General features: G+C 44.2%; 2 protein-coding genes across 2 annotated transcripts in view; both read right to left on the bottom strand.

The window, feature by feature from the left end:
- The window catches only part of LOC144390308 (NLR family CARD domain-containing protein 3-like), a 242478-nt gene that overhangs the window by 176345 nt on the left and 43694 nt on the right, over nt 1–22439 (bottom strand). The window lies entirely within an intron of this gene.
- LOC144390254 (protein NLRC3-like) lies at nt 2765–20780 on the bottom strand. Its single transcript, XM_078096714.1, has 11 exons — nt 20392–20780; nt 15140–15265; nt 14938–15051; nt 14451–14564; nt 11766–11844; nt 11402–11612; nt 9441–11244; nt 8572–8745; nt 8043–8216; nt 4152–4198; nt 2765–4007 (listed from the first exon to the last, which is right to left on the bottom strand). Exons 2-11 carry the CDS (start codon nt 15226–15228, stop codon nt 3412–3414), a joined length of 3402 nt encoding a protein of 1133 aa, XP_077952840.1. The 5' UTR covers nt 15229–15265; nt 20392–20780; the 3' UTR covers nt 2765–3411.

Raw genomic sequence — 22439 nt, 5'->3', positions numbered from 1 at the left:
CTCTTTCTTTGGGCTCCATCTGATCTTCATCTGCTCTCTGGTCCTTGTAAAAGTAACCATGATGCAACCTGGTGTATCTAAAGAACCCTGAGCTGTCCCTTTTGTCCCAGGAGCTATTGTGTCACTGACTATGAGGAGACAAATGATGTAAAGTCTAAACTAATGAAACCTACAAAACATGTTGAATCAGATCGACAACTGAAATCAGCAATGCAAAGTAAACTACTGGATCTGAAAGTGAGACAGTCAATGAAAACGCTGAGTCAAAGTAATAACTACAATACAGGTCAAAACGCTATCAATACAGGTCAAATTATCCAAAAAAATCTCAAACTGCTCCAAGAAAATCAAACCAGTTATGACTTGAGCAAATTCAAAATAAAAGTCCAACTCAATGAAACCTGAGATTAAACTTATCCAATACGGCGTAAACACTTCCACAGGAGAGAGAAGAGGAAACCCCAAAAACCCATCATCTTAAGGTAAAATCCCTAAAGTCATAATTAAATTCAAACTAAAAAGCCAATTAAGAAAGTAAAAGTCTAAGCCTGTAATGATAATCGATCAGGAATTAAATCCTTATATGTTTAAACGTTGAATACCATTCAAACGTTAACTAGTAGTGATGATGTAACCTTAACTCAAAGCATGATGCAATTATAACTTCCTTAGATCAAATCAACATAAGGGCGCCTGGGGAGCAGTTAGGGGTTTGGCCGTCTTGCTTAGGGACGTTTTGACTTGGGATTTGAACCACCAACCCTGCGGTTTGCAGCACACCCTCTGTACTCCATGTGCCACGGTCACAATGATGGAAATCACAACAAACTCTGATTTTAAAATGTAAGTTGTATCTTTTACCTTCACTCTGTATATCAGTGTTGAACTAAAGAGAAAGTGAAACTGTTCTCTCTCCCTTTGACTCTACATCATGTTCTTACTCCTCCAAACCATATGAGGCTGTTAACAGCTGATGATCTAACAGTTTTTCCCCACAGAGGAAGTAACTCACTCTGAGCACATGGGAGGTAGAAATGCTGTGCTGCTCAGGTCTTAACGTTACATTGTGGCTGTTCATGTGTACAGTAATTATATCACATAAATGACTATTGTGTTTGATTCATATTACAACTATTTTATTAAACATGCTAATTGTAGTGGCCGTTTGTCCTTGTTACCAACACATCTTTGAATCAAAGGGTCACTGCTGCACCTAGTTTTTGTTTTCTGTCACGCAGTAAGAAAGCGGATTGTCTGGCCGATCTTTTCCTTTGTTTCGCCTTTATTCCACAGGATCCACAACACATACGATACAACTTGTCCGCCTTCCTATGCAGTGCTCTGTCTCACTGTCTCACTGCTAAACACTATTAGTCACCCAGGTGCATGCTGGTCCCACCTGGCTGTGCCCCCAAGTAACCTCCAGGTGCAATTAGTGATCCAATTACCCAAACAATTAATCCAACTATATTCAAGAATAAGTAACTAAATAATAGCTCCCACATCAAGCTGACGATAAACCTGAATGAGCATTAATGCAACATCCTGAAATGAAAATAGATGAACACTAACAATCAGACGCATCTACTCAATTCACATGTGGCCCCCTGGACATGTCTTCATTTAGTGTGTAACACTCACTAAATGACTTCAGCTCTGGAGTCACATTCTAATACTTCCTTCTGCATGACAACAGGAACTTGTTCTTTGCTCCTAAAAAGCCCAGAAATATCTTATGGAGATAAATATTGGAGGTTACCCAAACTCTGTTATATACATACATATGACACAAATACATATGAAGTGTGCATTAGTGTCACGGAAGTCCACATATAATATGTAATACTGTCCCATGTGAGCTTGTTTTGAGCATTAATCAGTCAGTAGCATTTATTCATAGAGAGATTGATCCCGATCGTCCTCTCATTGAATCATCTTCAGAAATCCATTTCATTGACGACACAAATTAAAAGCATTCACCTCAAAAAGAGAAGCATCCGGAAGCTTCCCATCAGGGAGCCAGGAAGTAGTCGGTGACGGTCCTCATGCGTTTGTGCGTGAGGAGGTCAAGCCGAGCCATGAAACCTGGAGAAACGTCCACATAGAATCACCTTGGACCTTCATATCAGCCCTGGACATGGCTGGAGATCAAAGTGACCTACGATGAGTTTGACACACCTGCTTTAGAGCAGAATGAGGATGTACTTTATTGTAATCATTTCTTTCAGCTACAATAACCATGTTATTAAGAGATGGAAAGTTAAAGCCGTTCCTCTTTCTGTCCACGCCGCACAACGCGTGTTTTATTGCATTTAGTGGCAATGCTGCTGCTGTTTGTCTTTTATTTTGGCGGGAAATCCCATTTAACACTTTCAATACTCCACTTTGTGAGGAGATAAACTCCACCCTGTTATCAAATGTGTGCTTGTGCTTTGTGTGTTTTTGTTGGTGACTTAAGTGTGATATTTGGTGCAGAATGAAAGCTTCAAGTTGCACCTGAAGTAGCGAGCTCAGTAGTTTGTGTTGTTGTGAGACGGCTCTGCGTGAAGGTTAATAAGGTTAATAAAGCAACTTATTCATTACTCATTTATTTACTCACTTCCTTCTTCAACATGCTGCACCACCAATGTTTCCTCTGTGCTATTGACACAGCAACAGCGCTGTAGAATAAATACAGATATTATGGAGGAAATAGTACAAAGTCAATAGTACAGCATCTTTAAAAAGGATCAGAGTATTTCATGTCAAAAGAAATAATACAGCGTGTTGAAAGCATCTTTATTTGATGGCCTGTTTAAACATGTACAGTTGTTTCCAATAAAAGTCATTTATTAACATTAGAGCCAAACAATTCTATTTCTGTTAAAGTAACACATGGAGTAAATGTTGTAAATGACATTATAGGGAATAAAAACACAAGTAACGCATATTCAATATTTCCTTGAGAGGTTTGCTGAACCATTAAAAAGCTTCTTGTTCAAAACAAACCTGATTATGTGAAATTAGATTTGATTTCACTCAACAGATTTAGAAATATTTGAAGTTAAAATGGGCTCAAAAAGAATTACACATTCATATTTTCCTTCTTCACCTTGTTTTTATTATTGCTGATGAAGCGCACACACACATAAGGACACATTTGTCTCATATGGGGGGACAGATGAAAGAGCGTCTTATAAAATGTCTTCTTGAACACATAAAGATGAAGATTAAAGCCTAATTAGGAGCCAGTATCTAAATGATCATCTATTGATTGAAGGAGCACAGCAGCATTAAGCTGAGCTCTTTCACACTTCCATCTGAGTCCCAGAGAGCTGTGGACCCCCCAGAGTCCAGACCAGCTCAGGTACCCCTCACCTGCTCCACCTGCATCTACACCCACATGAACCACCATCAGCTGTACAGACTGAACTATGTGGTGAGCAGAGAGGAAGGTTCTCCACCAGGAGGAGACTCTCCCTCCTGAAGAGGACACAGAGACACTGAGGAACCAGAACCAGGCCAGAACCAGAACCCAAACCCAGGATAAAGAGGTTCAGTGAATGTGGTGCTGAAGGTGTGGAGGTGGATCAGTGTGTCAGAGGAGACTCTGTAGAAGGACAGAAAGCCAGCAGGACAGTCCACATACACTGCTACTCTACCAGAGGAGGAGGAGGAGGAGGAGGAGGTGATGTGTGTTACTGTGTTATTGTGACGGACATAGTAACCTCCACCAGAGCAGATCAGACTCCAGGACTGATCCTTGTATCCAAACACACAGTCATCACTGTCTCCTTTCCTCTGGATTCCTCTGTAACTCACTGATACATAAACGTCTCCTCTCCACTCGACCTCCCAGTAACAGCGACCAGTCAGACCAGTTCTACACAGCAGCTGACAGGAGTCAAATCTGTCTGGATGATCAGGATATGACTGATCCTCGATCACACGTGTCACCTTCCTGTCGTTGTCAGACAGTTTGAGGTGTTTGTTTACTGTGTTTGTGTCGATTGTGAGTTCACAGGAATCTGATGAGAGAACAAGACACAATACAGCTGCAGTTATTAATCATGTGTTCATCTACTGACACGTTGATGATGACGTCACAGAGGTGAATGAGTGATGTCACAGTGTGAAGATGGTTGAATCTTCATGAATCAAAGCACACTTACACTTCCTCAGACCTGGTCTCAACCATCGGACTCCATCAGGCTCCACCCTGAAAGGAGGAGGGGGGTCAGAGCAGCATGGAGACATGGACATTACATCACTCTCACACACAGCTTTGTCCTTCATGTCCACATGGAGCACCTCTTCTTCTTCTACCACTACTTACAGACGACCACAGACTGTCAGTCAGGCGTCACACAGCGACGAGGTGCTGGAATATATTCATGAAGAAGATGAATGGATAACAAATAAGAAATGGACCTGTCACTGTACTTTCACCAGATGTGAATTCAAACGGGAGAAATGACGTCATGCTACAGATCAAGCTTCATGGGACGTGTGCAAAGGAACATTCACATTAAACCGTTTCATAAAGATAAAGCAGATACAGACCATTCAGTGTTCACACAATGTGCATGTTTCCATGTTGTCCCCATTTGTGGACAATGTCTCTCCCTGTGGTTCGCTGGAGTCCCAAAACTTTACAAATGGCTTTGTCACCTTTTCCACACTGATGGATCTCAATGACTTTGTTCCTCATTTGTTCCTGAATGTCTTTGGATCGCAGCCTGATGTCTCGCTTGTGAGGATCTTGTGGTCTGCTTCACTTTGTCAGGCAGCTCCTATTTAAGTGATTTCTAGATTGAGAACGGCTGTGGCTGGAGAAATGGAACTGGGCTTTCCAAAGATGTGATGAACCTCACTTCATTTATGTTTTCATCACTTTTTCACACAGGGCCATTTAGGTTTGGATTCTTTTCTCCCCTTAATGATAAAAACTGCATTTTGTGTTTACTTGCGTTATCTGTGTCTAATATTTACATTAGTTTGATGATCTGAAACATTTAAGTGTGACATGCAGGCATGAAAACGGGTCACGGGTGAAAAAGGTGAGAAGGATGTTTCCCCTCTAGGGGTTTTCAGCTGGTTTTGTCCCAGGGACCAACATTCTGAATAGAAAGCCACTGGCCTGTAACCTGGACCTCAAGTTCATAGGAAGAGATTGCGCCAAAGGATCGATCTCTTTCGCCTGACTTCCCGTTAGTGACAGATCGAGACAACACAACGTTGTTTGGTTTCTTTTCTTTCCCTCCAATTCCCAAGTTTCAGTCTTAATCTCGCTGGACAAACTCAAGACTCGCGCTCCACTACGTCCCGCTTCCTTTTCCCTTTTGATTTCATTCCTGTTGACTCCAGAGGAGCGGAGAGACAGCTGCTCTCTGACCCCCCGCCGCCTCTGTTCCCAACGAGAAGTTCGGACCCCACGGCCGAAATCGCCTTCATCCACTGAGTTTCCCTACGCGGAGCTCAACTGTCCTCAGTCAGCTGGAAGCTGATGACCAACGCCCATCAAACAGTAACACTGGTTTTCTGGGCAGAATAATTTAGCGTGTTGATATGAAGTTGATGTTTATTTGATTTGTTCAGTCATAACGTGGTACGATAGAGTCCGGATAAACGAATCCGCTACCTTTGATTTATGTTTGAATGTGTACCTGCAAATGTCGTAATGTCCCCTGTTGATCTGATGCTGTGATACGTTTGCTGTAAGAGAGTGAAAGCGCCGACTGTGTTACGCTGTTGAATGATGTCTCATGGTCAGAATAGTTCCTTATTTTCTTTTCTTTTCCCGGGTCTCCGCCGTGAGATCCGTTTGCCTGTGGTTTCATTTCGTATCGCCAGCCACATCGTTGGTTCTGTAACTGCACACACATGGATCCGACCATCCTGATTCACGTTGCTGATCTACGTTCCGCTGGTCGCGGGACAGAATCTCCTCGCGCCGCGTCTAAGTATCCCCCCCTCCTTCGTCCAAGCCGTAGTCCCTAGCAACAGATAGCGTTGCCATAGCAGTGCGACTGTCGTCTTCCTCGTTGCTTTAATACAGGGGTGTCCAAAGTACGGCACGCGGGCCAACTGCGGCCCGGGATCCATTTTTTATTGGCCCGCAGCAAATTATAAAAATAGAATGGAATGTGGCCCACACATGAAACTTGCCCTTGACTGTATTGTAGTTCGTAGTTTGACCAGTAGGTGGAGCTACTCACTAGCTGCAGTCCTAATGCAGCTTTTCCACAAAAAAAATGTTACAAATTTCCGCGACGACAAAATGGCAGAACCAAAGAAACGCAAGATAGCAAGTGAATGCAGAACATTTCAAACACGGTGGGAAAATTAATATTTCTTCAAAGAAGTCAAGGAGAAGTGTGTCTGTTTGATTTGCAATGAAACGGTTGCAGTGATGAAAGAGTCCAATGTACGACGACACTACGAAACCAAGCATCCGACCTTCACGTCCTACACTGCTGCTGAGCGAGAGGACAAAGTCCAGCACATGGCAGCTAACCTGCAGGCTCAACAACAGTACTTTTACCCTGCTAACAACACACAAGAAAACGCTACAATAGCTAGCTATGAGGTAGCTCAACTCATAGCGCGCCGCGGGAAAGCTTTCTCAGACGGTGACTTGGTTAAACAGTGCCTCATTAAAGTCGCTGGAATAATGTGCCCAGAAAAGATGCAGGAATTCAACAACGTGAGCATGTCCACAAACACAATTGTGCGTTGAATGGAAGACTTGTCAGCTAACATACAGAATCAAGTGTCACATAAAGCTTGTGCTTTTGACTTTTACTCGATTGCATGTGATGAAAGATGCAACAGACGCCGCACAACTGTTCCTTTCTTTGCGGGGAGTTGACGATGACTTTTGCATTACGGAGGAGCTGCTTGATCTTCGGAGTCTAAAGGGCACAACAACGGGTGAGGACATTTTTGAAGCCTGATCTTGATCGGTGTTCCTGTGAGTTAATAAACCCTGTTATACTTTAAAGAACCGTTTTCATGTGTTTACTTGTGCATTTATATGGTGGTGACAGTTGACATACATTTCCAGTGCTCAAACTTAACTCCTTCCAACATCTTCACTCTCAAGGAGTGAATATCAATTATGAGACTTGATTTATAGTATTGGTTATTGGTCCCTATTAGCCCAGGGTGGTGCCCCGTTATTTATTCATTCTGAGAAGTATCTTAGTTATTATTAATAATTCTATTAATGTCCATAAGTTAGTTCCTCATTTGCTAGTAACCTAATACGACCCCCTAGCCGCTCCCAACACTTCCCATCCAACCACAATCACATTCACTCCATCCGGATGGCAACATTTATCTGGATAGGGTTTTTTTGGTATGTTCTGTTCATTTCTATGATATAGTTGAAACTAATTCCAGGTCCACCATCAGCTGTTGGTTCTTCACTGAGTGTCTGTGGCCGACTGTCACCTGTAGCTTCAACAAGTCCACTCTTATCATCCAGGGAACCGTCTCTCAGTGCAAAGCACCAAAAGCAGGTGAAGCTGAACTCCTTTAAAACACCAAACGTTCCTCCTGTGATGATCCATCAAGACGCTTTGAACAGATTGTTTCTCTGACTGTTTGTCTCCTAATAATAATAATGTCTGGACTAAAGGACAAACACACACTGGAGGCAGAGGACCAGCATCTAAACATCCAAGTGTTGTTTGAGTTGTTAAGAGCCCACAAACCTGGAGCGTGACCACGTTGACTCATATCAACCGACCATGATGCCGTCAACGTGTCAGGAGTCACTGTCCTCTCTTATAACGTGGAGACAAGACAAAGCTCCAAAGAAACAAGGCTTTCATCACCTTCCTCCCTGTTCAGGCTCATCCTGGCTACTGTTCCTCACTACTTCTGTCTGTGTTGATGGTCTCATGTGGGACACAAACAGTTTGATGAGTCTCTGGTAGTTTGAGGTCAGCTTGGCGTGTCAGGGTCTTATTAACCAGGCTGACAGTGGGACAGAGAAAAGGTTTCCAGCTCTACCTCCTCTACCAGACTGATGGTCTGTGGCTGCAGCCTCTTCATACCTGAGAGTCTCAAGTCTCCAGTGAGGGTCCTCCAGTCCAGCAGACAGCAGCTTCACTCCTGAGTCTCCTGGATGATTGTAGCTCAGGTCCAGCTCTCTCAGATGGGAGGGTTTGGAGCTCAGAGCTGAGGCCAGAGAAGCACAGCCTTCCTCTGTGATCAGACAGCCTGACAGCCTGCAGACACACAGAATAAGACACATGTCACATGATCTGAGGGAGCTGTGAGGGCTGGAAGGTCACTGCAGTACTGAGATCCTATCAGGTACAGAGGGGTCACATTAACATGGTTACTGACTGGTTTCCAGTCACAACTAAACACCCACTAATGTACATCAACAACCTGATAACATTACTACTAACTCCATAATGTCAAATATCTACATTATATCGAAAATAAACACATTTTATGGAAATAGTTGGAAAATACGTATTTGATTTAAATCATGGGAGCAGAAAGAATCTTATGAAGGTCAGAAATGTACCATGGATGTAAATAAAGACACCAAGTGGACTTTAATTGAATCCTGACCTGAGAGTCTCCAGTTCACAGTGTGGACTCTTCATTCCAGCAGAAAGCAGCTTCACTCCTGAATCCTGCAGGTGGTTGTTACTCAGATCCAGCTCTCTCAGACTAGAGGACTGGGAGCTGAGAACTGAGGACAGAGCGTCACAGCTTCTCTCTGAGAGATTACAGCCACTCAGTCTGAAGAGACAACAATCAACAAGAAAAATAACATTTGTATTCATATTGAATCCTCTGATGATGAGTTTGGACTAAAATACGATCAGTGAGAACATGAAAAAACATGTTTAGTGAAAGTGTTTACAATTGATTTTGTTCTACATAGAACAAGGAGGTTTGTTGTGCTCTACTGTTTACAGGCATTACTGTGGTATTTATATCAGGATGAGGCAGGGATATTTATTGTTGTTTATTAGTTAAATTCAAAGTTAGGCTTCTCTATCCTCCTTCTGACTCCTTACATAGAAAGAAAGAGAGAACAAAGTGAGTGGAAATGTGGAATAAATCTTCATCAAATCTGAGATAATCAACCATCACTCAGCAGATCATCACTGTAGAGACACACATTAAAATCTTCAGTCTCTTCCCATCTCTGCTTTTCATTCATTCATTATATGAAACAGGACATCATAAAGCCTGAATAACAGGAACAACAGGATGAACATGTGATGTTTTATCGTGAAAGAACATTGTGTTTCAGACAGTCTATTTTCAAGCTACTATGTGGTAAATATGTCTTGTCTACAAGGTTCTCGTGATGTGATGGAAACACAGATATTAATTCACAAAAAGAGGGATGAAGAAGAAGCAGAAAGTATAAAAGATGGCAGCATATTTAAGTTCTGATGTATGAATCTAACTCTCTCTGTACTTACAGAACTTTGTTGGAGGCTTTGACCACTGGCAGCAGCCTCAGAAGACCCTCCTCTGAAGCAGAGTATTTCTTCAGGTCAAACACCTCCAGATCTTCTTCTGATGACAGTAAGATGAAGACCAGAGCTGACCACTGAGCAGGAGACAGTTTATCTGTGGAGAGACGTCGTGATCTAAGGGACTGTTGGATCTCCTCCACTAGAGAAACATCATTAAGTTCATTCAGACAGTGGAACAGGTTGATGCTTTTCTCTGGAGACACATCCTCACTGATCTTCTCCTTGATGTACTGGACTGTCTCCTGATTGGTCTGTGAGCAACTTCCTGTCTGTGTCAGCAGACCTTGTAGGAGAGTCTGATTGGTCTCCAGGGAAAGACCCAGGAGGAAGCGGAGGAACAAGTCCAGGTGTCCATTAGGACTCTGTAAGGCCTCGTCCACAGCACTCTGGTAGAGACGCATTGGCTCAGATTTGTCTTTAGAGACTTTAGACACCAGGGAGGTTGTTTGTTCTTCTGACAGCAGATTGACACCAGAGCTGAAGAAGGTCAGGTGGACATGAAGAGCAGCCAGAAACTCCTGGACACTCAGATGGATGAAGCAGAAGACCTTATCCTGGTACAGTCCTCTCTCCTCTCTGAAGATCTGAGTGAGCACTCCTGAGTACACTGAGGCTGCTCTGATATCGATCCCACACTCTGTCAGGTCGGATTCATAGAAGATCAGGTTGCCTTTCTGCAGCTGATCAAAGGCCAGTTTACCCAGTGACTTGATCATCTCCCTGCTCTCTGGACTCCAGTGTGGATCCGTCTCAGCTCCTCCATCGTACTTGACCTTCTTGACTTTGGACTGAACCACCAGGAAGTGGATGTACATCTCAGTCAGGGTCTTGGGCAGCTCTCCTCCCTCTCTGGTCTTCAACATCTCCTCCAGAACTGTAGCAGTGATCCAGCAGAAGACCGGGATGTGGCACATGATGTGGAGGCTTCGTGAGGTCTTGATGTGAGAGATGATCCTGCTGGCCTGCTCCTCATCTGTGAACCTCTTCCTGAAGTACTCCTCCTTCTGGGGGTCAGTGAACCCTCTGACCTCTGTCACCATGCCAACGCACTCAGGAGGGATCTGATTGGCGGCTGCAGGTCGTGTGGTGATCCAGAGGCGAGCAGAGGGAAGCAGCTTCCCCCTGATGAGGTTTGTGAGGAGCACATCCACTGAGGCCGACTCTGTGACATCAGTCAGGATCTCATTGTTGTGGAAGTCCAGAGGAAGTCGACACTCATCCAGACCGTCAAAGATGAACACAACCTGGAACTCTTCAAACCTGCAGATTCCTGCTGCTCTGGTTTCGCTGAAGAAGTGATGAACAAGTCCCACCAAGCTGAACTTCTTCTCTCTCAGCACATTCAGCTCTCTGAAGGTGAATGGAAATGTGAACTGTATGTCTTGGTGGTCTTTGTCTTCAGCCCAGTCCAGAGTGAACTTCTGTGTTAAGACTGTTTTCCCAATGCCAGCCACTCCCTTAGTCATCACTGTTCTGATTGGTTCCTCTCCTCCAGCTGAGGCTTTGAGGAGGTCTTCTTGTCTGATGGTTGTTTCTGGTCTGGCTGGTTTCCTGGATGCTGTTTCAATCTGTCTGATCTCATGTTCTTCATTGACCTCTGCAGTCCCTCCCTCTGTGATGTAGAGCTCTGTGTAGATCTCATTCAGAAGGGTTGGGTTTCCCGCTTTAGCGATCCCCTCAAACACACACTGGAACTTCTTCTTCAGGTTGGATTTGAGTTCACGCTGACAAACTGCAGCAGGAAGTCCTGAATGAAGACAACAAAGAAGATCAATGAGTCACAGAATAGATTTCAACATGTCCTTTCCTCAGAGAATGACTATGAATATATTCTGTCCATCTCTTGAGACATTAGTGAAGGTCTCATTTATCAGCATGGTAAGTCTGTAGAGAAATCCTCTTACTGCTCTGCAGACGCTCAGCCAGGTCCTCCTGCTTCATTCTCCTGAGGAAGTGCACTGAGATCTTCACAAATGCCTCTCTGCTCCTCCTCTGCTCTTCATCCAGCTCCTCTTCATCCTCTTTCTCTAAGCATTCTGGGTAATCTGAACTCACAACCTTCTGGATCTTCTTCAGCTCGTTCTTCACAAAAGTGAGGATGTTCTCCTCCAGCAGCTGGAACAGAACATTCTATGAATGACACCAACTAGAACATGGAAACCACCATCAGGTCCATGTTGGACAGACGGACAATCCACTGGTCTACAAAGTGCAGCATGGAGATGATGGTGACCTGAGAGATGTTAAAGTAGTTGAACATGTACACACCATGAAGATGGAGTCCAGGTGTGTTTGATGCTGCTGGGCAGACGGACCTGTGGGAACCTCTGAGCTCTCCTGGTCCTCTCTGTGGAGTAACATGAACCATCAGCTCACATGGTGTTTGGACCATCAACACCAATACAACATTAGTTAAAGATATTGGCTCCTGTCATGATGGATCATGATGGAAACCAGATGCTGAAGACTGTCGATGATGACGGACAGTTTATTAGTTGAGTGACAGTTAGTCATCAGTTTCATCTAGTTTCAGTTCTTACTGTGGGTCATAAAAACAACGTCTGCAGACCTCTGCATCTGATACAAAGTCCTATGGAACTCCTCCAAACCTCTTTAGTCCGTCCCCTGACCTCTAGAAGTCTCCTTAGATCTTCTGAAACTAGTCTTTGGTCCATTTCAGAGTCTACTGACGATACTTTGTCCAAACCTCTGCATGGAGTCCAGAGACCACGTCAGCTGGTCCACAGAGCACTGAGTTTGTTCTAATCACATGTTCAGTCCCAGTCATCTGACTCCAGAAACCTGCAGCTGTCTCCAGATGTGATCTCTGCTGATCCTGATGTGGAGGAACTAGCTCACATTGTGTTTACATCTGAGGATGTTTACAGTTAATGATTCACACTTAAACACACACAGACCAGTTAGATGATGGGTGTCTAACTCAAGGCCCGAGGGCCAAATCTGGTCTGCGGGGGGTCCAGTGCAGCCCGCTGGATGACTTTACTATTGTGAGAATTACACAAAGACACAAATAGCTTTTCTATAAAAGTAGCTGCTATTCCTAATCAGTCCACTGGGGGTCGCACTCTGTGAGTGAGCGCATGTGTTAGACCAGGGGGACCAGGGGCCTCATTTATAAAAGCTTGCGTAGGATTTACTCGGATGAAACGTAGGACGTGCGGACGCACAGAAATATTCAGACTTATAAAACGTCCTACGCAATTTTCCCTTAATAAATCACAATCACTTCTAAATGCAGCGCAGCTTTTGCGGCTTCATGTCACGCCCATAGTTGCCCATATATAGTCTGTGGAACGCCGACAAATGAATATTCATCGATTGCGAAATCATGACAAACACTGAGAGGAAAACGAAGAAACGTAACTTTACTCAGTGTGAAGTGGAAATGATCATTGGGAGGTGGGAAGGAGAAGTAAGATGCTCTTTGGAGGACACAGTGTGGACATCACTGATGCCAACAAGGCACCTGAGGGGCAAAAGGTTGCAGAACAACGCTGCAGCCTCACGACCTCGGACCCAAATAAAGAAAAAATAGTCTGACATCAAAGTGGATGCAAAGAAGCGTTTAGCGCGCCATCGCCAACGTGTGTCTCCACGGGGGGGGAAAGGAACACCGGAGCTGTCCCCTCCTGATGAGAGACTGGCGGCAGTGATTGGGGATCGGGGACAGGGTCTGGGCCAACATCGGCGTCAGGGGGTCGAGGCACGTTTGGAAGCTGTGCCACATCATGTAGCACAGCACATGCAGCACATGTTTCACACCTTTTCAGGAGTAAACAACAACCTCCCTCCAGTGCAGTCGAGGCAGCGCCATCTGCCCTTAAACAGGCCGATGGTGCGCTGCACTACAGCGCCAATCCTTCCATGTGCCAGGTCTCCTAAGAGTGAAGATCAGCCATCAGCATCATTACGCATTGTGACGGCATCATGGCGTTTTATTACCGTCCATCTGATTGCATCTGACAAGCAACAGCTGTGTTTAGAGGATGAATTTAATAACATGCCGATATTATTGCAGAACATATTTCACTTTTCTTTTTGAAAATGTGTTATTTTGTATTTGTTTTTTTTACTTTCAGATTGATCAAACGGGTGTTCGTGTTATTTATGAGAGGCAGTATTGACATTTCTTTTACAACAGTCTAGTTTTACACACTTTCACACACGTTTGCGTGTTTCTTGCATTTGCCGACGGTTCTCATTTCACCGTTTTTGTGCGTACGCGTGGGTCCGAGCTTGCGTGAAGGACATTTTTCCGTCAAGTTTGCTTTTTATAAATACCTATTATTGCGTAGAGAGCGGTGTACGCCTTCTTTTGTGCGTACGCAACGTTTATAAATGAGGCCCCTGGTCCTTCACCAACGCAGTGCTGGTAGATCACCTAACATTGAAGAAAGAACCACGTCAGGTCACCACGCATGCATCAGTGCAAGTCATGGAGTGAGGCAACGACCAAGAACGTCTGCAACTTATTGTTGCTTGTTTCTTTATATGGATTCGTTTTGTGCTCCCGGTCTGCAGCGCTGTTGTTGCCTTGGTTACCACTGCTGCTCGTTGTTATTATTCGGGCGATCGCCATAACTTGGATTGAAGCGTTGATGACAAGTAGCTTGCGAGCTGATAAAGTGTGGGCTCCCCTGTGTTAGACCTTTTAGACCACAGCGTTCCTCCAGGCAGCAGCGCCCGCTTGGAAATGACGGCCCCCCGTCGACCGGACCATCGCCTAAGATTTTACTGGTCCGGCCCACTTGAGATCAAAGTGGACAGTATCTGACCCAAACCTAAGATGAGTTTGACACCCTGGAGTTAGATGAAGATAATGAGTTCTGTCATGATGGATCGTCATGGAAACAACGCGTTAAACAATGAACAAACATTTCTGTAATTCATGACTGAGGATCAGAACAGTTCTTCATCTGTTTAAGAACTTACTCTGGGTCATAAGAACGGCGTCCATCGTTGAAGTTAAACCATTGACCCATAGAATGATCACTCTTCATGGACAAACATCTGGGTTCAGGAGACTTTCCTCTCTGCTGATGTGAACTGAAAGAAACACTGAGATTACATCATCACATCATCATCTAATCATGAAGCATCAGCTCACATGGTGTCCGTCCTCACACAGACCAAAACAAGGTAAAGGTCCATGACGTGAGGTCTGGATGTGGACCACATGACTCCCTGTAGTGGTTTAGGTCTACTGGTCCTGCTGGTCCCACTGAGAATCAACAGCTCTCTTTCAGCTCACTGTTTTCTTCACCAGTCAGTTTGGTTTAGTCCCAACAGATCTCACCAAGTCCTCCATGGAGCTCTCCCTCCCTCACTGGACACTGCTGAAGGGCCTTGGAGCAAGAAACCCAGAACCTCCACCAGAGAGTCTGGTAGAAACACCTCATCATCAGCCTGAGACCCTCACCTTGCATCAACAGAGGGACCAACATCTTTGAAGTCTGGAGGAGGACTCATAGACCGGTTACTCTTCATCGACACACAGCCGGGTCCAGGTCCAGGTCCTGGTCTCTGATGGATCCTGGTTTCACACATAGAAGCAGAGTCAGTGAGTCAGAGACGTTGGGACATGGAGACGAGTGGAGGACAGTTGGAGATGGTCCTCTCACTTCTGAGCTTTGGTCTGGCTGTCATGTTCCCCACACAGAGGGGCTTCAGAGGGAGGGACTCCGTCCTCTGGGTCCTCAGCCTGATTCATAGCAGAGTCCACACCTTCACACCTTCACACCAACCTGCTGGGAGAGCTCACACATTATTATCTTCATCAGGACAAACACACAGAGCTCATTCACCTCAACACTAAAACTCTCATGGGACACTTTGTGTTGTTGTCTTGAGACAACGTGTCAAGAGACGTCATTTTAAATCCTCATCCTATAAATGTCGTGTTTCTTTTAAGCGCTTTCCTTTGGCAGGAGGCAGCGGTCCATCAGGACGTTATTTATGGTTTATAGTGTTAAATCACTATATAGGCCACTAAAACTCAGCATGCAGAATGACAACATGAGATGTGTATCATATATCGCTACGTTTAGCCGCTAGCAAGACACCTCGTTAGCAATGTTAATAAGCTTGTTATAGCACGCTCGTACATTGATGCTAGTATTAAGGGCTCTCGCGATGGCTTCTTTGTAATGTTACTGTGAGCTACAGAGCTGACATAAAAGCGTCAGCTAAATGACATGTAATGATTTAAAAGATGAACATTAGGACTCATCTTCCAGCAGATGGAGCTGTGCTGTTTCTCCTCTTCATCTCCTTCAGAGTCCAGAAGTCAGTAAAACAGTCCAGTATCACATGACATGTGTCATGGTCAAATATGTTAGAACATAATGATCACTTTTAGCATAAGATTGTCTATATTGAAGCTTGACGTGTGAAAAGCAGAATGACCCAACGTTTCCATTTGCAGCGGAGTCTAAAGAAAGGAGGGCGAGTCAACTTGCTCTCACACAAACGCTGGAACAAAGGAACTGTCTGTTACTTCATCTCAACCTTCATATCTCACTTCGCAATTTGTCATACTTGCCACTGGAGACGACCTTCATGTGTGTGTATAAAAGCTCAGCGCTGCTCGGAGACGCGTCTCCACAGAGCTCTGTAATACGTGCGCGAGTATTTGACCTCCTGCTAGCAAGAAATCAATTGACTTTTACAACTTTGATCATTCATCAAGACTTTGTTTTTATTAGATAACATAGAAATAAATGATTCTCTTCTCCCGAACTAGTTACAATGAAATATTCCACCAGAGTGTTGCTCGGTGTACCGGTACTAGAAATACTAGCGACGTGTCGGTCGCCAACGAACCGGCTCTGAGAGCGACTCTTTGACGCGAACGACGGGAGCCGCTTTGTTTCTCTCTCAAGCCGCATTTGATTGGTCAATATGTGTGGGGGCGTGTCTCTCTATCAAGCCGCATTTGATTGGCCAATATGTGTGGGGGCGTGTCTCTCTCTCAAGTCGCATTTGATTGGTCAATGTGTGGGGGCGTTTCTGCGCTGAGCACAGGGCGGAGGGGCGGGACTTACACACAGCAGCAGCGAACAGGAGGGAGGAGGCGGGTCAAGAGAGAAACAGAGCGGTAAAATAAAAGTTACGAAAGTGAAACGCAGCAAAATCTGGACACATGTCAATGACATTGATCTATCGAATGCAGAATGTAGAGTCTGCAAGACTAAAATCTCTATCTTCTCCAAAACAGGGCAGATAATTTCAGAGAGAAGAAACAGGATCAGCCCCTCAAAGCGGAGCCACTTGGTCTCAATGTAAATCTTTCCTGAAGGACAAAACTCTGCATGCTGACTTTTTTTCTTTTTGTTTTACACATTTTAATTTATATTTTGTTGTGTGATTCTGTAAGCTTCTGTATGTTGTTTCACTTTAAATTTGTTAAGTATTGAAAAGTTAAAAATAATTAAAAGTTAGTTAAGTTCATTTGTAAATAGTTAAACGTTTGTTTTTGCACTAATTTATTTTTTATCACTCTGTAGAGTGTATAAATAATAGTGTATTTATATAAAAACATTTGACAGTGTTTTTTTTACATTAGTAATTCATATTGCGCATAATTTTACATTATTGTTGGTGATTAATTAATTTAAGCACCAAAAAATCAGAAGAGCCATTTGGGAGCCGAAAGAGCAGGTTCTCTAAAAATAGGCGTAATTCCCATCACTACCGGGTAAAAGAGGACGTCTGCTTTGTCTCTGACTTCTGGCACTGATCTGCTTAGAGGGCGTGGCATCAAGTGAGGGGCGTGTCCTCAACTGTGTTGCTTTCAGGAAACGTCGGCACTGTGAGAACTATGAATCCACACTTTCTATCCACCATGTTCACATTTCAACTTTGATAAACACGACCTTTTTAAACAGATGTGAGGAAAGAGAAGAACGTTTAATCTCACAGAACCAAAACACGTGATGGTGGGCTCGACATGTGGACGTAAAACCGGACCAGAACCAGTACCGGAAACCATTATTTAGGGTATATATCATGATAAAATACATCAACGCATTATCTTTATTTTATTCGGCAGAGTCCTGACTACAATAAGCTGGAATCCACATTAAAATACTCCAAACACACCTTTAGCTGGTGGGGAAGAGTCACATATGACGTGCAGGTTTGTCCACAACCTTTGGACCGAGTGGGACATTTTGTCGGTGCTTGAAGCTCGCGGACGTTGGAGCCAAAGAACAGCAGCGAATCGGTGGATTATGAATCATTGAGTGAGACAAAGCCTGCAGAGTTACTGTGAAATACACAGCAAGCCAGCAAAGAAAGACACACACACACACACACACACACACACACACACACACACACACGTCTTACCTCTGTCGCTTCTCACGGGAATTATGGATTTAATCTGCTGTTTCTGCAGTGAGGAAAGTCCCCGAGCCGCTTCACCTCCTGCTTCAGGTGTGACAGGTGAAACCGCCTCAGGAGTCTGGCAGGTGTTTTTTGAGCCAATCAGAAAGCTTGAGCGTCATGTGACCGGTTTTTCCTGCCTGGGGAAGCTGGCGATGGTGTGTGTTAAGTGACATGTCTTGTTTATTTTGGCTACAAAGATGATGTGATGACTATTGAAACAAGGAACATCCTTGTTTCAATAGTATATGAAACTCAAAATGCCCTTTGTTATTAACGTGACTGAAAACTAGTCAAATGTTTCATATTTTGTTCATCATTTTGAAAATTATACTTGACTAAATTATATTTTTGAAAGCTAACCTAACCTTTTAATTTACAAATAATAACATACACTCTTACCAGCGGTCAAAACAATGCCATTTACTGCTTTTAATATAGAAATAAAGTGTATATTGCATAATTAAACATTACAAAAAGAGTTCAAAAAAATGCATAGTAATAATGGGTGAAGGCCGCGTAAAGGCCGGATGGCACGAACAACATGTATTTCAAGTCACAACACCAGCACACGAACATGTTGAAAAGAAATGCAGCACTATCTGGGTCAAATGCAGTGTTTGACTTTGTATTATGCGCCTTTTTTCATGTCGTTGTTAAACTGCCTGAAACAGGTCCGTGCACGTATGACTGCAGGACACAATACTCCTTGGGTGCGAAAAGTGCAACGAGTTTGCGTTCTTTTATACTGATAAAATTGAAGGCATCAGACGCCCCATTAATATCTCAAACAAAAATGTTGGATCACCACCCTATTTAGGCAAAAGTAACACAGCAATGATGACAAGCTTTAATGCCATAGACTCTCAAACTCTAGTGCAAACGGTGACAAATTTAAAACCATCCAGCTGCTGTCTTGATGCTCTACCTACCAACTTCTTTTAGAATTTTTTTGACTTCCTAGCAACAGACGTATTGCAAATAGTTAATAACTCTATTCAGACAGGCCATTTCCCAAAAGCTTTGAAAACTGCAGTTATTAAACCTCTCCTAAAAAAGCGGAGCCTAGATGCCTCTATTATCAACAACTACAGACCAATTTCAAATCTACCTTTTATAAGTAAAATAATTGAGAAAGTTGTCCTACAACAACTTAATCACTTCCTGGCTTCAACTGGCTGCCACGACAACTTCCAGTCAGGATTTCGACCTCTTCATAGCACCGAGACGGCCTTATTAAAGTAGTAAATGACATCCGTCTTAACACACTCTGGCAAAACTTCAACATTATTGGTATTAGACCTCAGTGCTGCATTTGATACTGTCAACCAGTCAATACTTTTGGACAGGTTGGAAAACTGGGTGGGGCTCTCAGGCACAGTCTAGTGATTCCCAGAGTAAATACAAATCATGGGAAAGCATCATTTAGTTACTACGCAACAAACAGCTGGAATAAACTTCCTGAAGATTTAAGACTTGCCCCAACTCTGACCACGTTTAAAACAAGACTGAAAACTTTTATGTTCAGCTTCACCTTCTGATAAATTTGACCTACATTGCACTTTTTACCTCTGCCTTTAATTGAACAATTTAAATAAGATTTTAATCTATAATTTTATTTGCTGTTTTTAATTGTCTTTTAATTCCTGCATTTTATTTCACTTTATTGTATGAAATGGTATAATGTGAAGCACTTTGAGTCTGCCTTGTGTATGAAAAGTGCTATACAAATAAAATTGCCTCGCCTTAAAGGACAAGTCAAGTTTTGACTTCTGGAGAAAGACAAACTTCCTTTTACCTTTTTAAACTCTGTTAAAATGCTCATCCTATCAATGTAGTGTTTTACAAGATGAATGTTATCACTCTTCTTCCAGCAGATGGAGCTGTGCTGTTTCTCCTCTTCAGAGTCCAGAAGTCAGTAAAACACAGACCAGTTAGGTGACCTGTAGCTGTCCTGATGGAAACACTGTGGTTACCATGGTAACATGGGGAAGCTTTCTCCTGATGGGACGCTTCACTTCACCATGTGATCAGTTAGTAAAAGGTCGACTACAACCTGCTGATCAATGAGAGAAAAACTGAAGACTAAAGAAAACAAACACAGTCAAACACTAAAAAGTGACTAAATGTGTTTAAAGCAGACGAAGAAATGAACATGAAGCTTTGTGGACTTAAAGGACTGAAGCAGCAGGTGAGACAAACAGAGCGTCTCTCAGGTGTGTTTCAGGAACAAAGGCCCAGGTGAGCTCTGTGGTCCCTGCTCGGTCCTAGTGCCCCTCCGTCTGCTACCTTCCCCTCCTCATCAGTAACAGTCCTCACAGACCCCAGATCAGACTGAGCTCCTCTTCTTCATCACAGCGTCATCATTCAGACTAACAGCAACTTCTCTCTGCCTGCTCACACAGGCGCCATCTTGTTTCCCAGCTTTAAACAATCACACCTTCACAACCATCAATGATGTCATTCAACCAATCACAGCTGCACTTACTGAGCTTGAAGACATGAACTTCCTCAGTGAGCAGCTCTCTTCTGTCCTCAGCAGGTCCGTGTAGAAAAGGAGCTCCGTGCTTCACTTCAGCTTCCATCAGACGGAGTGAAGTGTTGCAGCTTGTTAGAGCTTGTTGTCCTTCATCGGAGAGGGTGTGTCCTCACGTCACCATCAAAGTATGCAGTCTGACTGGTTGACCGACTAGTAGGGAACACGTGATGAAGCAGAAACCTTTGTAACAAATGTAGTGAAGAGTTTATATTGAATAAAAACATCCACTAAGACAACAGAGTCTGAGCTGAGAGTGTTTTTATTCTTCTCTCCACTTTGATGATCAGGTTGAACCTGTTGGGGCGGAACAACTTCCCCACGTATCAGTCTGAAGCCGCCTGCCAAATCACAAAGGACATGTTGTTACATGCAGTGTTCTACTTCCTCATCACATGGCACCTTGAAAACCTCTGGCTCATATACCTGCTGTGCAAAGGATTGTGGGTAAGAACAGCCAGTAAAGCAGCCTGCTTGCACACAGTAAGATGTGACTGAATGTAGAAGACAAACTGTAATTCCTCCAGCTTCTGTCATTGATCATCATGGAAACCAGATGCTGAAGACTGCTGAAGCAGAGCGGCGTCTCCCTGTGAGTTAAAGTCTTTATTAAACCTGTCCAACCTCAACGGACACCACTGTCTTCTGAATAATAAACGTGTCTGTCCTCATCCCTTCATAATGAGAGTCGCTGTCCTCTCCACCAGACCTCCTTGTAGAAACATCTCGTTTTAGCAGAGTCACTAGAACACAACACACTGAACTAAACCAGAGACGTGTGTGGGACAACGTCCTGTAAGAGGACAACGAGGGAACTCGTTTGATGTCCAGCAAGGGGACGTTGTCCCTCCAGATGTTAGTCCATCGTGTCCAGAGGCGCTGACGTTCTCAGTGAACTACAAGCAGGAAGTGAACTAATCCCACATGTGCTGCTGCTCGATGACTGAACCCGTTGTTGTGAACAAGAAGAGGCTCTTTAGTCACCAAAGAACAACAGTTACTTCATTATCGTGGCTCCACTGACCTGTGATTGACAGGTGACATCACGTCACTACCTGAGTTAAGACAATGACGTCACTACAAGGCTCACCGCTACTTGAGCTTCTCTGCATGGCCTCAGCGCGCTGCATCGTGCCGCCTTCATTCACGTGTCATTCAACATGATTGACAGCTGTATGAACAGCAGCTGAGGGGCGCGGAGACGTTCCTGCAGCAGGAAGAACGGAGAGAACTCAGAGCACCAGTAAAGGTCTTCAGGGAGCCCCGGTGGTGGAGCTCAGTGGTTCCATTACCGCCTCGGTCCAGGGGAAGCTTCAGGAGAACGGCTGGTCATGGACGGGTAATAAGCAGCAACAGAAACATACGAGAAGACTGTCCACAGCTGCATCATGAGGGACCTCTGTCCTCGTGTCCCCTGTTGACTGGACGACACGTGGAAGCAGCTGAAGGTCCTGATCTCCACGCTGCTCGTATTAACCTCCCAACGTGGGGCCCTTTCTCAACGACGGGACGCAGAGGACGGACTTGCGTTCTGGGGAGAACAGACTCGGGGGTCCTGACTCACAGGGACAACAGAGGACGCTCGTTTCATGGGACAGCAGCTGCCTCGATGACGTCAGCTGCTCTGAAACATTTGAATACGCTTCTTGACTGTCGGGTGTTTAACTATCACGCTTTTGTTTGCTTCTCATTTCAAATAGAAACGCTGTGTGTGACGGAGCAGCAGAGGAAACTAATTCACAGTAAATATAAATATCAGACATGAAAGTGTCTCAATGGAGCAGATCAGAGTTGTTAGAGCCTCGAGGGGCGAAGAGCAAAGAGGAAAAGGGCGGCGTTGACCCTGAACACCCGTCCACAGCAGCACAGAGAGAACGGCCCCCCCTCACCCACTGAGGGACACCGTGCACATCAGGAGCCCAACGACACGACCAACGTCCAACAAACAGGCGTTTAAAAAGGGCGGCAGTGCTACTTTCTGCACGGACGCTTCAGCTTCA

The sequence above is a fragment of the Gasterosteus aculeatus genome, chromosome 21 (genome assembly GCF_964276395.1).
Source record: "Gasterosteus aculeatus chromosome 21, fGasAcu3.hap1.1, whole genome shotgun sequence".
NCBI classification, from domain to species: domain Eukaryota; kingdom Metazoa; phylum Chordata; class Actinopteri; order Perciformes; family Gasterosteidae; genus Gasterosteus; species Gasterosteus aculeatus.
The sequence above is the reverse complement of the archived record's forward strand: the minus strand, read 5'-3'. Positions and strand labels throughout refer to the sequence as shown.